Raw genomic sequence first — 16683 nt, 5'->3', positions numbered from 1 at the left:
TCATCATGCCGTAAATCTCTGGCCATGGCTGGGGAGCAACGTGCTGTTTCTGTCCCGTCCTGGCGGTGCCTAAACCTGTTCCTCTTGCGATTCTGCCAAAAAAACTTGGGGTTTGGAGTTTCCTTTCCAGCTCCTTCAGCAGTTTCTGGGCTGGTTTGATGGTGGTTTTGCTGCTGGACAACCCCGTGGGGCACTGCGCTGCCTGGCCCCGGCACGGGGATGCCGCTCACATGTTGCGGGGGGGGGGATGCTCTGGCATGTGACCCTTAGAGAAACACCCTGATCCCCAAAATTTTGGGGGGGGGGGGAACCCTCCTTTGCACAATGTGGGGTTGTAAAGGTGTTTTTCCAGCTGTAGCTTGTTGTTCTGCTTGCTCCTAGGTGGCATTTACATGGGTGAGCAACCTCAGCTTGAAATACCCTGGTTGTGAGCTGTTCTTTTCAGAAACAACTTTTTTTGGTGAAAATTTTCATCAAAAAAAGTCACTGTTTGTCCACAGAGGGGGGGGAAACCAAAACCAACAGAAGCCTGAGCCAGAACAAACTTGCATTTGAATGGAAATGGTTTTTTTTTTCCAGGCTGGTTTTATCCCCCACACCTTCCGAGGGCTCTTCGTTTGCCAAGCGGCTTAATTACACTTTAGTGAAAGCCTTTTCTCTGACTGGCTCTAATTGCAGGCTTGGGTAATTGGTCTCATTTTTGCACAGTGTGTTTGGAGCTGGGGAGCACTCCCCTGGGCAGGTGGGACCCTCCTCATCTCCCTCCCTTGCAATTTTACCCAATTCTCCTGCTTTTCCACCCAAAATCCCCCTGGTAGCTCCCAGGGGAGGAGCAGCAGCCCCTGGCTGGGGTGCCAGGGTGCTCCTCTGCAGGGGACAAACAGGCACCTGGCTGGCTCAGGGGTCTGACTCAGCCCCCCCCCCCCCCCCCCGTGAGTCACAGCCCTGTGACCCACAATTAGGGGTGGGCACAGCAGGATTCCCCCTGCCAGTCCTGAAACCTTCAGCTCCCAGCCCAGGGGCTGCCCTGCCAGGGAAAAGCTTCCTGAGGATGCCAGTGGGGATTGCAGATCATGGGGGAAGCGGTTGCATCATCCCCCTCCGGATTACAGTGACAACAGGGAGACAGCAGGTTATCAATTAAGACAAGTTTTATTAGAAAAGTAAAAAAACCCACCCCGACACGATTGCATAGGAAGTCTTGCACTTGAACATCAAGTGTATGAGTGTAAACTGTAACCAATGAAGCGCCCACGGTGTGTCACAGCCAGGGGTCCTGCCCTCCGTCACCTCGCGCACACCCCTCTCCCCCCACTCCTTCCTCTCGTGATCAAAGACACAACATGATTCCCGACCCCCCTCCCGCCTTCCCGGGATCCAGCGCAGAGCCGCCCCCGTGCCAGCAGTGGGGTTTCACTTTTGATCCAGACCCACAGCCCAGCCCTCGCTCACTCCCACACGCACACCCCCTCCCCCAGGAACCCCATTGATTACAATCTCATTACAGAAAAAAAAACCACCCCACGCATGATTAATCAGGAGACCGTCTGCCCCCCAGCAGCCCTGCTGCCACGTCCAGGAGCGCAGTCGCCGCAATCATCCCACAATCATCGACAGCGTGAAGCGACCTCCGCCTGGGTCCTGGTCTGCATCAGGGATGCCTCGGCACAGGCGGGCACCCCCGTCTGCCCCAACTACTTCCACCTACAGCTCTACTCCAGCCTAACCTAAACTACAGCGGGAGCCGCCACGCTCTAACCGGATCTTCCAAAGCACTTGGGTAAGTCGCTTCTCCGGCACGGCCCCATCAGCACTCCTCTATGAGCAGCTGCTCGGAGCTGTACAGCTTCTTCTTGATGACCCTGAAGCCCGTGCTCAGCTTCAGCGGCGTGAAAGCCGGCCCCGAGGTGAAGAGTCCCTGGATTTTGGGCCAGAGGCGGGAGTCCAGCCGGAGCACCAGGGTGAGCTGGAAGGTGGGTACCACGGCGGGGTCCACGGCGATGTGCCCCACGTCGTGGCAGGCCTTGCCGTGCTCCACGCAGAGGTCGAGGAGGGCCCCGCGCAGCCCGCAGGGCTCGCTGCAGGCCAGGCGCAGCAGCTCGGTCCTCACCTGCGCCAGGAGCTGGGCCGGCATGAGGAGCCGGGAGCAGCGCTTGGCGCCCAGCGGGGCTCTGCCCAGCGTGGCCTGGACCAGGTCCATCAGGTTGGCGCACAGCAGCTCGTCCTCGGGGTCGTGCAGCAGGTCCAGGTCCGGCAGGGAGACCCCTTCGGCGTATTCGGCATCTGCAGAGGGGACGGGAGGGAGATCAGTGCCGGGGTCTCACGGTTTGGGGGGGTGTAAGTGGGGCACGAGGGGCTCGGCACAGCACCCGCACCCCTCAGAGGGACCCCCGGGGAGGGGGCCTCCCCCAGGGACCACCACTCACCTCCCTCCGAGCCGGAGGCGCTGCCCAGGGACTCGCAGTCGGAGGTCTCCAGGCAGCCCCGCTCGCCGCCCGCCAGCCGCTCCCACAGCCCGGGCATGGCGCCGCCTCCGCCGCCCGCTCTGCTCCCGCAGCCGCCCACCGGCCGCCTTATATAGGGGCGGTGCGGGAAGCCCCGCCCCTCCAACCCGCGGCTACCAATAGGAGCGCGGGGCACGTCCGCGGCGTCTCTCCTGCCCGGTGACAGCGGGAGGCCCCGCCCCTTTCCCCCGTTCGGCTCCTCTCGGCTGCGCTCGGCTCCTCTCGGCTCGGCCCCGATCCGGGCCCGGCCCGGGCGCTGCAAACGGCGCCGGGGGTTGCATCAGGAGGGCCGGGCCGGGGCAATCCGCCCGCCGCTCCCGGCAGCGCCCGACGGGCTTCCCCGGCCGCCTGCCACCCCCTCAGGGCCTGGCCCTCAGTCCCGGGCACACCCCCGAGGTCCTGGCTCGGGCCTGGGCCTCACCCCGGCCCCCACCTCAGCGCCCGGCCTGGGCCTCACCCCGGCACCCCCAGGGCCAGACCCCGTCCCAGGCCGCGCCGCTTGGCCTCAGGCACGTCCTGGCGGGGACAGCAGTGGCAGGGGGACAGCAGTGGCAGGGGGACAGCAGTGGCCGGTTTGTGCCCTCGCTGGGCTGTGAAGCGGGCCCCAAGCCTGCCGGCAGGTGACGGGGCCGCGGGGGTGTTTAATGCCCGCTGATCAGCCTCATCTTCCCGGGCAGCGTCTGCATGCTGGGCACCGGCGGGGCCTGATCCTGCCGGGAGCGGTGCGGGCAGCCCAGGCACGGGACGGGCCTGACTCACGTTGGCGGCTGCCCTGCCCGGGGTCCTCGGCGGTGCGGGCGATGGGGGTGCCGGTGTGCCGTTCGCCAGGTTTCTTGAGAAATTAAGAACCGCCGCGGGTCGGTGCGTGCCTGCCCCTGCGTACGTGACCTTTCCGAAGCCAGACCCTGAGGAGCGCGGGGAGCCGAAGGCCCATTAATTGGAGATAAAGAGCTTTGTTTGTCCTCCCGCCGCGCTGCCTGTGGCTTTATCGCAGGAGCTGAGCACACTCTGAAGTCACTCCGGGAGCTATCTTGGGTACTGTCCTTCCTGAGCAGAGATTGATAACAGCCCGGCGGTAAACACGGCGGAGAGCAAACGCCGACCGGGAGTGAGGGGGACAGGCCCCCCTTGACGGTGTCGCGCCCACCGCCTGTGACCTCCGCCGTGGGAGGGATGGGGGACAAGTTCTCCCACCCGAGAGCTGCGGGGCGGAGGGTCTGGCCGCCCCACCGGCAGCCGTGGTGGTGGGGAAATTGCTTTTTTAGGGGTTGAAGGAGAAGCAGGGCTCAAATCCATCGCCGATTCGGGAGCGGAGGTCGAAGCCAGGGGAGTGGGTAGCGTCCCGGGGATGGGATGTGTGGGGAGCTGGGAACAAGCCCTGGCTTGTGCCCGTGGCGTGCAGGGCCATCGCTCTGCTTTTTGGGACAAAAAATGAACAAATCCCAATCCCGGCTGTTAAAAACATACACCGATATTTGCGCGCTGGCCGCGCAACACAGCAAAATCAGCACACGCACGCTCGGAAACAGTTGGATGGTGCTTGGGATCCTGTTTTTAACAAAATCTAGCTCGTGGGTTTTTTTCTCCCCACAGCCACCAAGGCATTGGTACAAATGTTCGCTGGGTGAGGCTGAAAATAGATGAGGAACTGCTGGCTTTGGGGTCAAAACGGGGAGGGGGGGGGAAGGCAAATAAATGAGAAAGAGGTAAAGGACCACAGGGAAGGCGCCTTGCTAAAAATAAGCTTGAATTCTGAAGCCGAGCGTAAATATTTTTCTTTCTTTGCCATAACATCGCCTGGTAGGCAGGGGAGCAAGCAGCCTCTGGTGTGACGGCAGGTTTTAAAGTGGAACGTAATTTTCAGTCTCCGAAATAAAATAATCCTGATGCGATGCCGCACGCGGGTGCTTCTGCTCGGAGGGGAGGCATCGCGGGGCTTTGTAGCTCCTCTCCCAGAAGAAACCGTGACCCAGGCTGCTGTTCTGCAGCAGAGCCTCTAGGAATAGTTTGGGGCTAGAAAACAAAGTTTTAACTACAGTGTTAGTAATCCCTGCGCTTCCCTTCCCCGGGGTTCTGTCGCTGGCGTAAACCCTGTGTGATTTTTGTGGCTGAGCAGCGTGTCCCCCGACCCGCCGTCCTTTCTGGGGAGAGTGGGGGGGGGTGGTGTGTCAGGGTGATGAAATTTTCTGGACAGCATGTTCCTGGTCGGCTGCGCCTTTTGGGACACCCCCCCCCTCTCCCTCCGTGATGAGATTTGCTCGAGCGCTCCGATTTCCAGCCCGGCCGGTTTTGCAAAGGGTTAAGCGGGAGTTGGTGGGGGTGGCGGGCGTTGGGGAGGGTCCTGGCTGGGCCCCTGCCCGGGATGTGCTGAGCTCAGCGGTTTTGCAAGGCTGCAGGGGGAGGGGGCTGGGGAGGAGGAGGAGGAGGAGGAAGGGAGGAGATGCATGGGGGGTTCAGCGAGTGCCTCAGTGCACGTCGGGTGCAGACTGTGCCCCATGTATGCCGGGGGGGACACAAATTCCTGCCCCGTGGGCTGGCTGCCACTGCCCGTGGTGAAGTCCCCACCTTCATGTTGGTTCCCAGCAGCTCCGTGGCCCAAAAAAGCTGCTTTTTAGGTAGATTTATGCATTATTTTGGCATGTGATTGCTGGACGGGGTTGGCACCGAGGCTGGTGCGATCCTCTGTGGCCAAGCATTCCCATGGGGAATGTCACGAGGGAGCTGAAGCTGCGGTTTTTGGGGTGTCCCCTAATGCCTGCAGGGTGGGTGTCCTTTGCACCCTCTTTGGCCCTGTCCTTGGTCTCTGGGTCTCCAGTCATGGCAGGGGGTGACACGGGCCAGGTGGGACTCCATGGCAGGTCCCGGCGTGCTGCTGGCTGGGCAGGTCTCTGCCACAGCCAAATCTTTTGTGCCCGTCTCTTGCCCCTGGGACAAGCAGCTGCAGGCAGGCTGCCTGCCCGTGACGTGCAGGAGAAACAAGGAACGTGCATCCAAGGAGGACAGCGGATGGGTTTTGGCAGCCGAGCCGCCGAGTGCCGGGCCAGCACCGTGCCGTTTGCAGGGTGGGGATGTGAAATCCACCCCCCCACACCCTTGGATGCTTTTGCCCTGTCCAAGGCAAAAACTGGGAGCTGGTGTTTTTGGGGGGTACTGCCCCGCGCTCTCGCAGCCTCAGTGAGGGGAAGAGTCCCCCCCCCGGCCGGGCGGCAAGGCGAGCGCGTGCCTTGGCGCCGTCCCCGGCACTGGGGCCATTGGCCAGCGGCGAGGAGCCGGGGTGGGGAGGCGCGAGCAGGGCCCGCGCGCCGGTACATAACGTTCTGCTGCGAGCGCCCACAGGAAAACCAACCAGCAGCCCTGAACGGGGCTCTTTGTTCAGCTTTTTTTTTTTCCTCCCCTCCCCGTGTCAACTTTTGCTGGCAGCTCACGGGCTCCCTTCCCCCTGCCACTCCGCTCCCAGCTGCGGCCCCAAAACAGCACTTGAGCTGCTTGCCGAGCCCCCGGCGATGCTGCGGAGACCCCCGAGCTGGGACACACACGCATGACGGTGCTCCAAAACCCCGAGGAGGAATAGCTCTGCCCCACAAATCTGCAAAGCAGAAATAAGGCGGCTAGGGAGTTTCCAGCGGCCAGGGAAAAGCTGCATTTGGAGGAGGTGGAGGGCAGGGTTTTTTTATTTTATTTTATTTTACCATGCAGCAATCCCTCTGGTTTTCGCCGCCTTACATAAAGTGTTTACTGAGCAGGAGGAGGGAACAGCCAACAACATGTTTTTGCGTTCATAGTACTGTACAGAGTGAACTTTTCACTTCCTCTCCATGGCTCTTGCACATGTGTCTATTTTGGTGCTGGGCGCACATACAAAGAAGCCATGTAGGGCACGGAGCCGCGGCTCTTCCCTGCTCCTGCTGCCGCCGGCTGGAAAACAAGGAACGCGAGGAGGGAAGGTTTCGGACCCTTCGGCACGCGCCGGGCTCGCAGGGAGATCCGGGCAAGGCTTGGGCGCCGCATCCCGTCGGCAGAGCCGCAGGCACCGATCCCCCGGCGTCCCCAGAGGGCTGGCAGAGTGGAAAAGTTTCAGGTCGAGCAGTAAAAAGGAAAAAAAAAAAAGCTCCTTCTGCGTCTGATTATGCTGGCTGCAGCACGTAGGGTGGGTGGGACCTGGGGCGAGCGAGGGGGGGGGTCCTCCACGGTCGGCAGCAGAAGGCGCACGGCTCCGTTCCTAAACCCCGTCTTGATACGGGGCGGGTATTTTTGGCAAGTTTGGCCAAGGTAAGTTTAGGTGGCTGGAGTAAGCAGGATTAAAAATAGATGATACAGAACAAACAAACAAGTTGACGATTGAAACGCTCCCTTCTTTTTAAAATAACCCCATCTGGGATGGAGTCTGAATACCGAATGCCATCGTGTTTAAAGTGATACCGGCCGCGCAGGAGGCCCCCGCAGAGCTGGCGGCCTTCCAGGGCCGGGGAGGAGGTTTTCCGGGCCCTGCACGGGGGAGGCGGCGCAGGACACGTCTCAGCGGGGCTTAGCCCTACGTGAGAACGCCCGAATGTGGTTTTAGAAACCACACAGTGAATTTCCACGGGCGCGGAGATGGAATTGGGGCTTCCTCTGCAGATCCGGGCTGGCTTTTGGGTCCAGATCACGAAAAGCTGACTCTGATACTAGAACTAGTTTATAAACAAACTCAGAATGCATTTTCCCCTTAGTTTTAGCTAAAACAAGTTGCCGGCAATATAACTTAAGATGGGGACAATTCCAGATGCGGCTGGACTGAAAGAGTGAGTAAAAATAAAATCATCTCGTAAATAAGATGTTGAAAATGGAAGAATTAGGCATCTGGAGCAGTTAAGTCGTACAATTGCTTAAGTGAAGCACTGAGCCTATCCTTCTGCTGGCTAGCAAAACGTGGTGGTGAGGCTCTAATCAATGGAAAATTAACATGTTGAAATGGTTATGCCAGAAAATGGAAATCCAGATCCCCTCAAGAACAGAACTGAAGTACAAATGAAACCCAAGATGATTAAAATGGATGGATTTCAGTAAGGGTTTTCTGCTGGCGGAGTTAAACCAGGATTAAAAGCTGATTTAAATCAGTCCACTTTTGAGAATAAAGCAAGCGTGGTTCAGTTCCTCTCAGAGGGTTTTTTGAAATTGAACTTAAGTTGTCCATTGTAACAGCCAAGCTGCCTCCAAGCTTCATTAACCTTCCCCCCCCCGCACCAAGCTTCGAAAAGATAAACCGTTTCAAAGACAGAATTATTTTATTATCACAGAGCAATCCAATACATAAGAAAAAGGGGAAAAAAAAAAAAAAGTTTCAGGGTATTAAAGATACAGCTTCTGCATCAGAGAGCAGTGTCCTACCAGCGCTCGCTGTGCAGGCAACAAGAGAAGCGGCAACGGAGAGAGAACGGCGTCGGGGATACACGAGGTACCTCTGGAGGAAACATCACCGCTTGTCCCCCCTCAGCCGACCTGGGACAGTTCTCACCCTGCTCACCCCCAGAAAACAACGGCTAGGGCCGAAGAGCGTTTTTGGCAGGATGTCATACCTCTGCTTTACAGAGGCCCGGCTCGAGCGGCAAAGATGCGGGCTTGCCGGCCTGCGGATCACCCAGTCCTTCCTTCGGCCACATGCTGGGGAAAGGCCGGAGCGAGTTATTAGGTTGGTTTCTGTGCCACCATGCTGCAAGTCTTTCTTCTCTGTAAACAACACGGTGATCATCCGAGTTCTGCAAAACCGATCCTACCTTCCAAGTTACAGAAACTCAGCCCTGCCAGCCTGTAACGCTGCAGGTGACTTAAAGAATCCCATCATTTCCATTTACTGGCAGCTTTACGGGGGATCCCCACTCCCAACTTCAAAAGACAAAAAAAAAAAAAAAAAAAAAAGAAAGAGCCCGGTCCTGCCGATGCAGCTGTCAGCATCCTGATAAATGGGGGTGTGTTTTGAAGCCAGGCCAGAGAATGTTTTTCTTCTGCTCCCTGACAGGCAGCGATCCAAACACACTCAGCCCGAGGAGGGAGTGAATCCCAGGAGCTGCTCTATTGGCTTGTACCTCCACTCATCTGCCTCCAGCTCTTCCACCAGACCGGCTAGTTTTTCCATCCGCGCGACTTGTTGATCTGCGAGAAGTTCAAAGTTAACCGTGGTTTGCAATGACAGCGCGATTAAACCTTTCAATTAGATGCAAATTCCCAGCTGTCAGTGGGGAACAGGGTAGGATAAAACCCACCGAGATGATCTGAATACAAACCCACTCTACACAACGGCCCTGCGCAAACGGCGAGACCTCACCAGATCACAGCAGAAAGCAGGGACTGGCTTTTCGGCCTCGTCCAGCTCTGATTGTGTATTTACCCGTCCCTGCCTGCGCCGCCTAAATTCAAATCCTAACAGGGAAACACGAGGCCGATTAGCATGTGGGGGTGAAAACTGGATGAAGCTCATTTCTTTAGCATAAATATTTATCGTGCCAAAGAACAAAGTTCAGAGAGAGCTTGGTCAGCCCACGGTAGAGCTTGCAGTGTCAGGAACTCCTCGTTGCAATGACGGTGCTTTGAGGAGGACCCGGATGACTGCAGCAGAAAGGCTCTGCAACCAGAGCGTGCTAATGACACGAAGGTCCCCGCAGAGAGACGGGCTGCCTCCCTGGGGATCCCCAAGACAACTTGTTCCTCTCAGCTTTATTTCAGACCAGTTGTGCGGTGCGCTCGCAGGCTCTGTTTTCAATTTGATTACCTGCAGTGTAAGATGAGATGAGAATAGCCCTTCTGCTGGCCCGGCTGGAAGTTTAACAGCCCAGCGGCCTCTTGGAGAAACGGCCCAGTCAACTTACTAGCAAGGGGCGTAACATAAAATGTGCGTCATTTTTGCTGACTGCAGCAGTGGGTCCTTTTAAGAAGGACTGTTCTCACTCCACCTCCTGCTAACCCAGTGCTTTTGGGAACTGTCAAACAAACAAGCCAAAAAACGATGACCTCAATTTTTTTTTTTTTTTTTTTTTTTTTTTTAAGCCTTTCCCATTTCTTACAGGGAGGTGCCCGGTGCTCCACAAACCAGTTTCAGGGTGCCAGTCTGCGCTGCAGCCCCCAGTAGCTACAGCCACAGTAGCGCCGGAGCTGTGGAAACAATGGCTCTGAATTTCAGCTTTGCTTTTTGTCCCCAGACCTCCTCCTGACAACCCTCATCAGCAGAGGACAGGAAACCTCTCTGGTCTGAGACAACACGTGGAAGTACCCGTTCTAGCTGACCAGAAGCAGGGACCAGAAAGGACGTGACCCTCAAAGAACAGACGCAATCTGGTGCTGAGCTCTGCCCAACGTCTTGAGAAGGAAAGCTGCTGTGCAGTCAAGCCCATCGTTCAGTGACAGGCACCTGGGCGGCTGGCAAAGGCCCCGGGAAGGAAGCGGAAGTTCAAACAAGACGTAAGGCTCTTGGGGAGGCAGGGAGCGGAGTCAGCCCCGTCGTGCCACGTCCATCTCCAGAGCACCTATGGAAACCTTGCTTGACCCTGCCTGCGGTGTGGCGGAGAAACAAAGGTGGAATTAAGTGTCTCTTTGCCTGAGGCCGAAAAGACAGTCAGCGCTGGGCCGAGATCAGAGCGTGGGCGTTTCCTGCCCATAACCTCTTCTTCTGGCCTCACCTCTCGTGAAGGCAGTGTGGCACACACTGATGGAAAAACAAGCTTCGAAAGGCACAGCCTGTTCCCACCCAGGCTGTGTGGGTTCCCATCGCTTTGCATAGGGCTTGCAAAAGGACTCGGTGATGGTCTGACTTAGCGTTACTTCGCCAACTTAAAAGCCTATTCTGCTTTTTTGTGGTCAGCACCCGAGAACATTGTCAGCCTTTTCTCCGTGCTCCCCTGCCATCTTCCCCAATCGACATGCAGTTAAAACAGACGGCGCTTCGGTGCTTACCGTGTTTCACTTGCTTTAATGTAGATGCAACCTGATAGCTGAAGACAGACTCGCAGAGGAATCTTTCGGAGCCATCTGTAAACAGAAAAAGGGACGTAGTTTAACCTGAGAGTTTTAAGACTGAGCTGCCTTAACCGAGTGCTGCCGACCTTCTATTTTTATGCTCGAGGTTTCCCCGCTTGCCTTGTTCCGACACTTTCCCCTGTGCTGAGCTTGCAGCGCTCCGGTTTCTAGCCCCCGCGACCCCACGCTCGAATCCTGCACAGGGTTTTGGCTGGCTCCCAGTGCCGCTGGGGAATGGCTGTGCTACCTGGGAGACATCCCGGCTGATATTCTGTTACATCCCTCCTGTCAAGCAATTTTAGTCCATTTTAAATAGAAGGTAAGCTGAGGAGAAGCTAGCTAATATTACGGCAGTCTCCGATTCCCTCGGGGCGCAGACGCTTGTGTCCTTATAATGCTTTATGATTTCCCACGGGCTTAGACCATAACCCTGCATAAAGGATTTAAAATAATGTGTATCTTGCCATCTAAGACAGTAATTGATCACACAACCGTCTCAGAAATAAAGCAATCCGGAATACATAGCTAATTGTGTGCCAAGTACTGACACAGTTTATACTACTTCCTTCTAAAAAAAACCCCAAATACCTAAAGAATTTATTTAAAAACAAGTGAGGTAGTTAAAGTAACAATAAAAATCAGTCAGTTAGTGGGGATTTTTGAAGGGGAAACTGATGTGCGGCTACCCCACTAGTACCTGTCTGATGAAAGAATGGGTGTATTGCCTTTTATCTCAGAAATTAAATAGCTAACTTAAAGCTTCCTGAAACAGGGATGGTGTTTAGTTGTTGCTGCCACCCAGAGCAGAGGAACTGCCGCGTTACTGCCAAACAGGTCAGCCCAAAACAAAATCAGGTAAAAACTCCATGCCATAAAAACGAGGAGAGAAGCAATTTCAAAGACTAAGGGTAGAAACGGACCCCTGGCCCTAGAAAATCTAATCCAAAGCTGAACCCCAGGTAAGAGGGAAGAGCCGGAGTTTCGCCATGCTCAGAGCATCCTCTCGCAAGCTGTTGAAATGCTCTGTTGGTGCTGCACCATGCTATTTCCAAACATACCCTTCCCTTTCCTCCGACTCCCCAGCCTGGCTGTCCTGTTGAGTGGTTCTCAGGAGGAACAGCTGTCTGTCTATTTGGTAACACTTCATTATTTTAATTTGTTTTGAGGGCTTGTTAAGTTCTGTGAGCAAGCCTTTAGTCATAATTACTTCAATAGACTGGCATATGGGCTCTAATGTGTAATAAAACCAGTCCTTAAACGATGTTAGCGATCAGTTCCCAGCTGCCCTGCGCTGCCGTGTTTGTCTCTACCAGAACGCAGTCACTTCTGAGCTGCAGGGCCACACCAACGAACTTTGGGCTCATGCAGTCAAGTGCGCGGCACGGCGACACGGGAAGTTCAAGGGGAGCAGACAGACAGACCTTGGCTTAACCCTGTCATCTGGAGGACCTGCCCTTCCTCCCTCACCCAGAGCAGGGGCAGGGACGTGCAGCTGCGACGTGCCTGGGTCCTCCTCTGGGCAACCCCGACAAAGCAGGTAGCAGGGCTTAGGCACCCAAATGCAAGACACCGCGCTGGGTCAGAGCCCCGACCCTCTCCAGGTGGCCCTGGAGAAACGCCCCTACAAGGGTGAGCCCAAAAGGGGAACGTGCTCGGCCTTGAAGGATTAAAAAGAGAGGTCTAGCCCGGATTTATCCTCTCGCAGACCTCTGTGGCGAGGATTTAACTTGGGTCAAGGGCAAAAGCAAGCCTTATGTTTCCTGGCCAGCAGGGATACGAGCTGCCTCCTGTACTAGCCCAGTCAAATCCAACCCCAGAACGCTTTTTGCCAAGAAAAATACTCCTGCCTCAGCTATCTTTACAGTTAATTTCTGCCCGACATCAAAGGATTAGCTAACAATGAGTAATTAACACCGTCATATTCCCTTTCAGGTAGATCACTTCCTCGTCTGAAGTGTTGTCATGGAGCTAAAAAACAGGTGACTGCCAGAAAAATCACTTCCTCATGAACGACTGCTGGGAGTGCCTGGGCTGCTCGGGACCTACCCGAGCCCTGGTGCTTCCTTCCTCCCTCCAGCTTTTGCCAGCTAAAGCCCAAAAAGGCAGCGGGGTGCCAAGCTCGGCAACTCTCTCGCAGGGCTGCCTGCACACCAGGAGGAGCGGGGAAGGAGAAGGGCAGGAGAAATCACCTTCCAGCATCTCCCCGGCTCCTTTGGGGTAAGTGAAGAGGGCTTTTCGGGGTGGCGCCAGGTCCGAAACGCTGAACCCCGATCCTGTTACAGAACTGCCACTGACTCCGCCAGCTGAAGAGGATGAGGAAGAGGCTGCCATTTCACCCCGTCCCAGCCTGAAAGGAAAAAAAAAAAAAAAAAAAAAGGGCAAAGCAGAGTTAGGAAGGGCGTCTTGGACTTTCCCAGGGCGCAAAGCCAGCGACCACGCACGTATGTGACGGCGGATGAAGGCGGTGAGGTCCAGGAAGAGCCAGCGAGTGCAGCTTTGGGCTGCCGCCCCCGCTCTGTGGCTCCGCAGCCTCAAAGCGCTTGGTGGTTCGAGGTTGCCCTGCGTGCCTGGGACAGGCTGCCTGCGCCCCAGCAGCGGGGGACGGGTGCAGTTAGCTGTGGCACCACGTGGTGGCACCCAGAAACTGAAGGTAACCCACGCTCTGACCCCTCGGACAAGGGGGCCTGGGAATTCAGCGGAACGATCGGAGCGTGCATAAAAATAACCTGGCACATGTCACTGGCCTGAATTCACTGGCTTTCAGCTGCCTGGCACTTTTCCCGCTCTCTGGGGTCATAAAAACGCGCTTTTTTTTTTTCCCCTCTTTCTTCTCTTTTTTTGCCTTGTTTCCAGGAGCACAAACATGGAAAAAGTCCTGCTGCCTCATAAAACCTGGAAGCCTGCAGGACTGCCAGTTCCAGCGCCGCATCCTGCACGAAGCCACGCTGCGCCTCATTTGCGGCAACTGTGCTCTGCATCACTCCAGATGTGCTTTTGCTTTTAAAACACTGCTTTTGACCTAAACCGGGAGCGGCTGAGCATCTGCCTGTACAGCACAAGCCTGGTTGCCTCTTACATACCCTTTTCTCAGCCTTGTTTTGAAGAGGTATTTCTTGCATACCCTTTTCTCAGCCTTCTTTTTAAGAGGTATTGGTGGTAAGTTTGTCATGATGGAGCACTTAAAACTTGTCACATACCTCCCCGATAATAAAAAAAGCTGTCACTTGGCACTTATAAGTGACAGAAATTGCTCTTCCTCCAAACCACTTATAAGCATTTCACAATTATCCTGACCATTTAATACATTTCTTTTATCCTATTTAATACATTTCTGCAGACTCTTTAAGCTATGCAGACAGTGCCTTTGGAAAGCCACTCAAGGATTTAGCAGAGAAAACGTTGGGTTTTTTTAAAGGCTGTCACAACTAGGAACTGTGCGTTCAGTCATAGTTAAGCTCAAGGTTGTTTCATTTACTGCGTACAATACAAAACAGGGCATTAGCTCGCAGGAGGCTGGGGGCTTACGGGCTGCGACGGAAAAAGCCTCGGCAAAAGAAACCTTTAAAACGGTAACAATATGTTCAGCAACACCTTCCTCAACAAACCTAGGCAGGTGCAGTTCCACGGCGCTTCGCACTGAAACGACGCCAACCAGGGCTCGCAAGCCTTGCAGCCTCCCAGGTACAGCAGTAGGGCCTTTATAGTTTAAATAGGCTGAGGCAAACACCAAGGAGGGAGATGACAGGCCTGGACGGTGCCCGCAGCACCATCGCCTCAGGCCTGAGGCGCCGGCCATCTTGGCGGGGGGCAGAGGGAGGCGGGGGGCTGCCAGCACTGCGCATGCGCCGCGGTGCCCCTTGCCCACACTCCGGCCGGCGGCGGGGGGGGGGCAGCAGCAGCCTCGGTAGCGCAAGGGCGCCTGCACGGCGCGCCCCGCTCCTACGCATGCGCGTCACCGCCCCAGGCTCCGCCCCCTCCCCGCCTTATCGCGCTATGGCCCCTCCCCGGCTTCCGTAGCGAGCTGCTTCGCGGTGAGTGAGGCCCCAGGCGCCGGCTTCTCCCCCCGCTCCCGTTCAGCCGAGGGCCTTTCTCCTCCCTGGCCGCTCCCCTCCCGTTCCCGGGGCGCGCCGGTCCCTCGGAGCCTCACCTGGGCGCCCGAACGGCTTGGCGCAGGCGGCGCGCGTGATCGCGCTCGCGGTGCATGCTGGGGCGGGCGGGCGCGCGCGGCGCGCGGCCTTTCCTACTTCCGGCGGGGTGGGGGAGCGGTAACCGTTGGCAACGGCCGGGCCTGAGGCGAGCGGCCGGGCCTGCTGCCGGGGCCTTCCTCGGGGCTTTAAACCTGGCCGTGTTTTAAAGCGTAGAGGCCTGCCGGCTCTCTGCCCGCAGCGCCACGGAGGTTCGCTCGGTGCGGGCGGTGGTGAGGCTCGGTAGGGGTTGTTATGGCCTGGTTGCCGCTCACCCCGCTTCTCCCGCAGGAGCCTGGCCTAATCCTGCACCTGGGGGCTGCGGCCCCGGCTGCTTTGTAACTCCAGGCTTTGCTAGCGTGGTGGGGCACAGTCGCACCTGAGTTTTTGAATGTTCTGTACCGAGAAATTGTAGTTTCTCTGCAATTTAAAAAAACAAAAGCAAGCCTGAGTGGGAACAAAAGCCTCCTCAACAACAGTGTTTTTTCATGGTGTACTCTGCCTTCCTCTGTGCGCAGTTCGTGTCTGCGCTGCTTTCCTTGAACTACAGAAATGCCTTCTTAATTAAATGTGAGTTCAGGTGGTTGTACGTAATTTCAGAAGCTAGGGCTTTAATTGAGAGGAAAAGCGTTAACTTTCTGAACCTAATGTTGCTCTGTATAATAAATCCAGTTTAGGATAAATCTCATCTTTGAAGGCAAGCTCTCAATTTTTTTTCCTGTCAGGTTCTGTGGTAGCGGACAGGTAAACCTTCTGACAAAGGCAAATTTTTTTTTGGTGGAGACTTTGTTTTCCGAGTAACAGAAATTTCTGTTTTAAAAACATTAAGGGAAACCAAAATATCCAATGTTAACAGTTTCAGTGAACATAGAAATTTAAGTACTGAAAATGGGAAGTCTCTGACAGGTGACCACCAGTTCTTTGGATCACCCTGTTACTTTTACACCGTAACATGTTCTCCACTGTAAAACGTTTAACTCTGTGCCCCGTGTTTCTAATACCGTTTGGAATAATGCAGGGTAACATAAGACTTTTATGCTTACGCCTCAAACTTCCCGCAGTGCTCTGAGGTGGTGGAGGGCAGGAGGTGTAACCACTTACACCAGCCAGCGCCGAGCCCTCGGAGGGGATTTGTTTCACTTCCCCGACCGCCTCCAGAGTAGATGCAGTAGCTGGGTTTGCTTTTGGAAAGCTCCTTAGGCCTTTGAGGAACTAGAGGAGGATGGGGAGGTATTTTGAAAGAGGTTTTAGGGGATTCCTGGCAAGAGGCGGGGGTCTCGTTGTGGAAAGTAACGAGGTGGAACTGTTCAGAATCCTGAATGATGCTAGGACAGCACACTGAGTGAGGCCGCAGTGAGTTTTAGCTAAAACCTGTGAGTTTCAGGGAAAGCGGTGATCAGTTGCTGACCTCCTTGCAGGGGCACTATGTAGCTTAACATTGCTTAAATTTCCCCTTTTTACTTGATTGTGCTTTACAAGCTGACAGAATCTACTTGTAAGTTCTCAGAAAATTAGTCTTAAGGTTTGAGAAGGCATTTGCCTCTTCTAAATTATTCACGAGGAAACCTCGGGCTTTACTTTTCCTTGGCATAAGTTAGCAAAGTTGGTTTGTTTTTGTTTTGTTTTTTTTTTTTTGCATTAGGAGGAGGAGCAGGATGGATGTTCTGCGGCCCACCCTGATAAAGATTGGGGGGCGAGTATACAGGAAGAATCTCATCCAAGAGCAGGCCTACCAGCAGGAGGAGGAGGAGGATTTCTGTGCAGGTAAAGAGCAAGAGGTGACAGTGGTGCTGTCGGGACATGCTACAGGTGAAAGCATCGAAAACACTGGTGACCGAGGGAGCTCTTGGTGTTCTCTCTGACGTCTTTGTGTGCTCAAGGGCCTGCCCGTGTGGTGGAGTGAGGTGTTCAAGGGGGGAAAAAAAAGGCTTTGCACTGGTCCCTGGTGATCCTGTTGACCAAAGAGTGGATGTAATCCTGGTTACCTAATGTGGGTTTGGGTGACTGCT

The 16683-nt window shown here is 55.4% G+C and overlaps 3 protein-coding genes across 7 annotated transcripts in view; 1 reads left to right on the top strand and 2 right to left on the bottom strand.

The window, feature by feature from the left end:
- Positions 1-1133: 1133 nt before the first annotated feature.
- Positions 1134-2578, bottom strand: DDIT4 (DNA damage inducible transcript 4). Its single transcript, XM_054831264.1, has 2 exons — positions 2427-2578; positions 1134-2283 (listed from the first exon to the last, which is right to left on the bottom strand). Exons 1-2 carry the CDS (start codon positions 2521-2523, stop codon positions 1808-1810), a joined length of 573 nt encoding a protein of 190 aa, XP_054687239.1. The 5' UTR covers positions 2524-2578; the 3' UTR covers positions 1134-1807.
- Positions 2579-7749: 5171 nt separating this feature from the next.
- On the bottom strand, positions 7750-14844 carry ANAPC16 (anaphase promoting complex subunit 16). 2 transcript variants are annotated; one of them, XM_054831265.1, is made up of 4 exons: positions 14638-14844; positions 12680-12837; positions 10428-10502; positions 7750-8633 (listed from the first exon to the last, which is right to left on the bottom strand). In XM_054831265.1, exons 1-4 carry the CDS (start codon positions 14691-14693, stop codon positions 8518-8520), a joined length of 405 nt encoding a protein of 134 aa, XP_054687240.1. In that variant the 5' UTR covers positions 14694-14844; the 3' UTR covers positions 7750-8517. The 2 variants fall into 2 exon arrangements, with proteins under 2 accessions (XP_054687240.1, XP_054687241.1); XM_054831266.1 differs by lacking the exon at positions 14638-14844 and adding an exon at positions 12932-13254.
- Positions 14442-16683, top strand: part of ASCC1 (activating signal cointegrator 1 complex subunit 1) — a 38688-nt gene continuing 36446 nt past the window's right edge. For 2 of the 4 annotated variants that reach the window (XM_054831258.1, XM_054831256.1), the window contains exons 1-2: positions 14905-15244; positions 16317-16438. In XM_054831258.1, the coding sequence (XP_054687233.1) occupies positions 15243-15244; positions 16317-16438 (124 nt within the window). In that variant the 5' untranslated portion in view covers positions 14905-15242. Of the gene's footprint in view, positions 14522-14904; positions 15245-16316; positions 16439-16683 lie in introns of those variants that run through there. The other 2 variants (XM_054831257.1, XM_054831259.1) reach the window with 2 other exon arrangements.

This window comes from Grus americana, chromosome 7 (genome assembly GCF_028858705.1).
Source record: "Grus americana isolate bGruAme1 chromosome 7, bGruAme1.mat, whole genome shotgun sequence".
In the NCBI taxonomy this organism is placed as follows: Eukaryota; Metazoa; Chordata; class Aves; order Gruiformes; family Gruidae; genus Grus; species Grus americana.
This window is presented reverse-complemented; position numbering and strand designations above follow the sequence as displayed.

Bases quoted from the DNA above. Each gene is read 5' to 3' on its own strand.
- DDIT4 (XM_054831264.1), bottom strand. From the start codon at position 2,523: ATGCCCGGGCTGTGGGAGCGGCTGGCGGGCGGCGAGCGGGGCTGCCTG. The intron at 2,284-2,426 runs GTGAGTGGTGGT...TCCCCTCTGCAG, and splicing joins CGCCTCCGGCTCGGAGGGAG to ATGCCGAATACGCCGAAGGG.
- ANAPC16 (XM_054831265.1), bottom strand. From the start codon at position 14,693: ATGCACCGCGAGCGCGATCACGCGCGCCGCCTGCGCCAAGCCGTTCGG. The intron at 12,838-14,637 runs GTGAGGCTCCGA...TTTTCCTTTCAG, and splicing joins CAAGCCGTTCGGGCGCCCAG to GCTGGGACGGGGTGAAATGG. The intron at 10,503-12,679 runs GTGATTTCTCCT...TTCTGTTTACAG, and splicing joins AGCCGGGGAGATGCTGGAAG to ATGGCTCCGAAAGATTCCTC.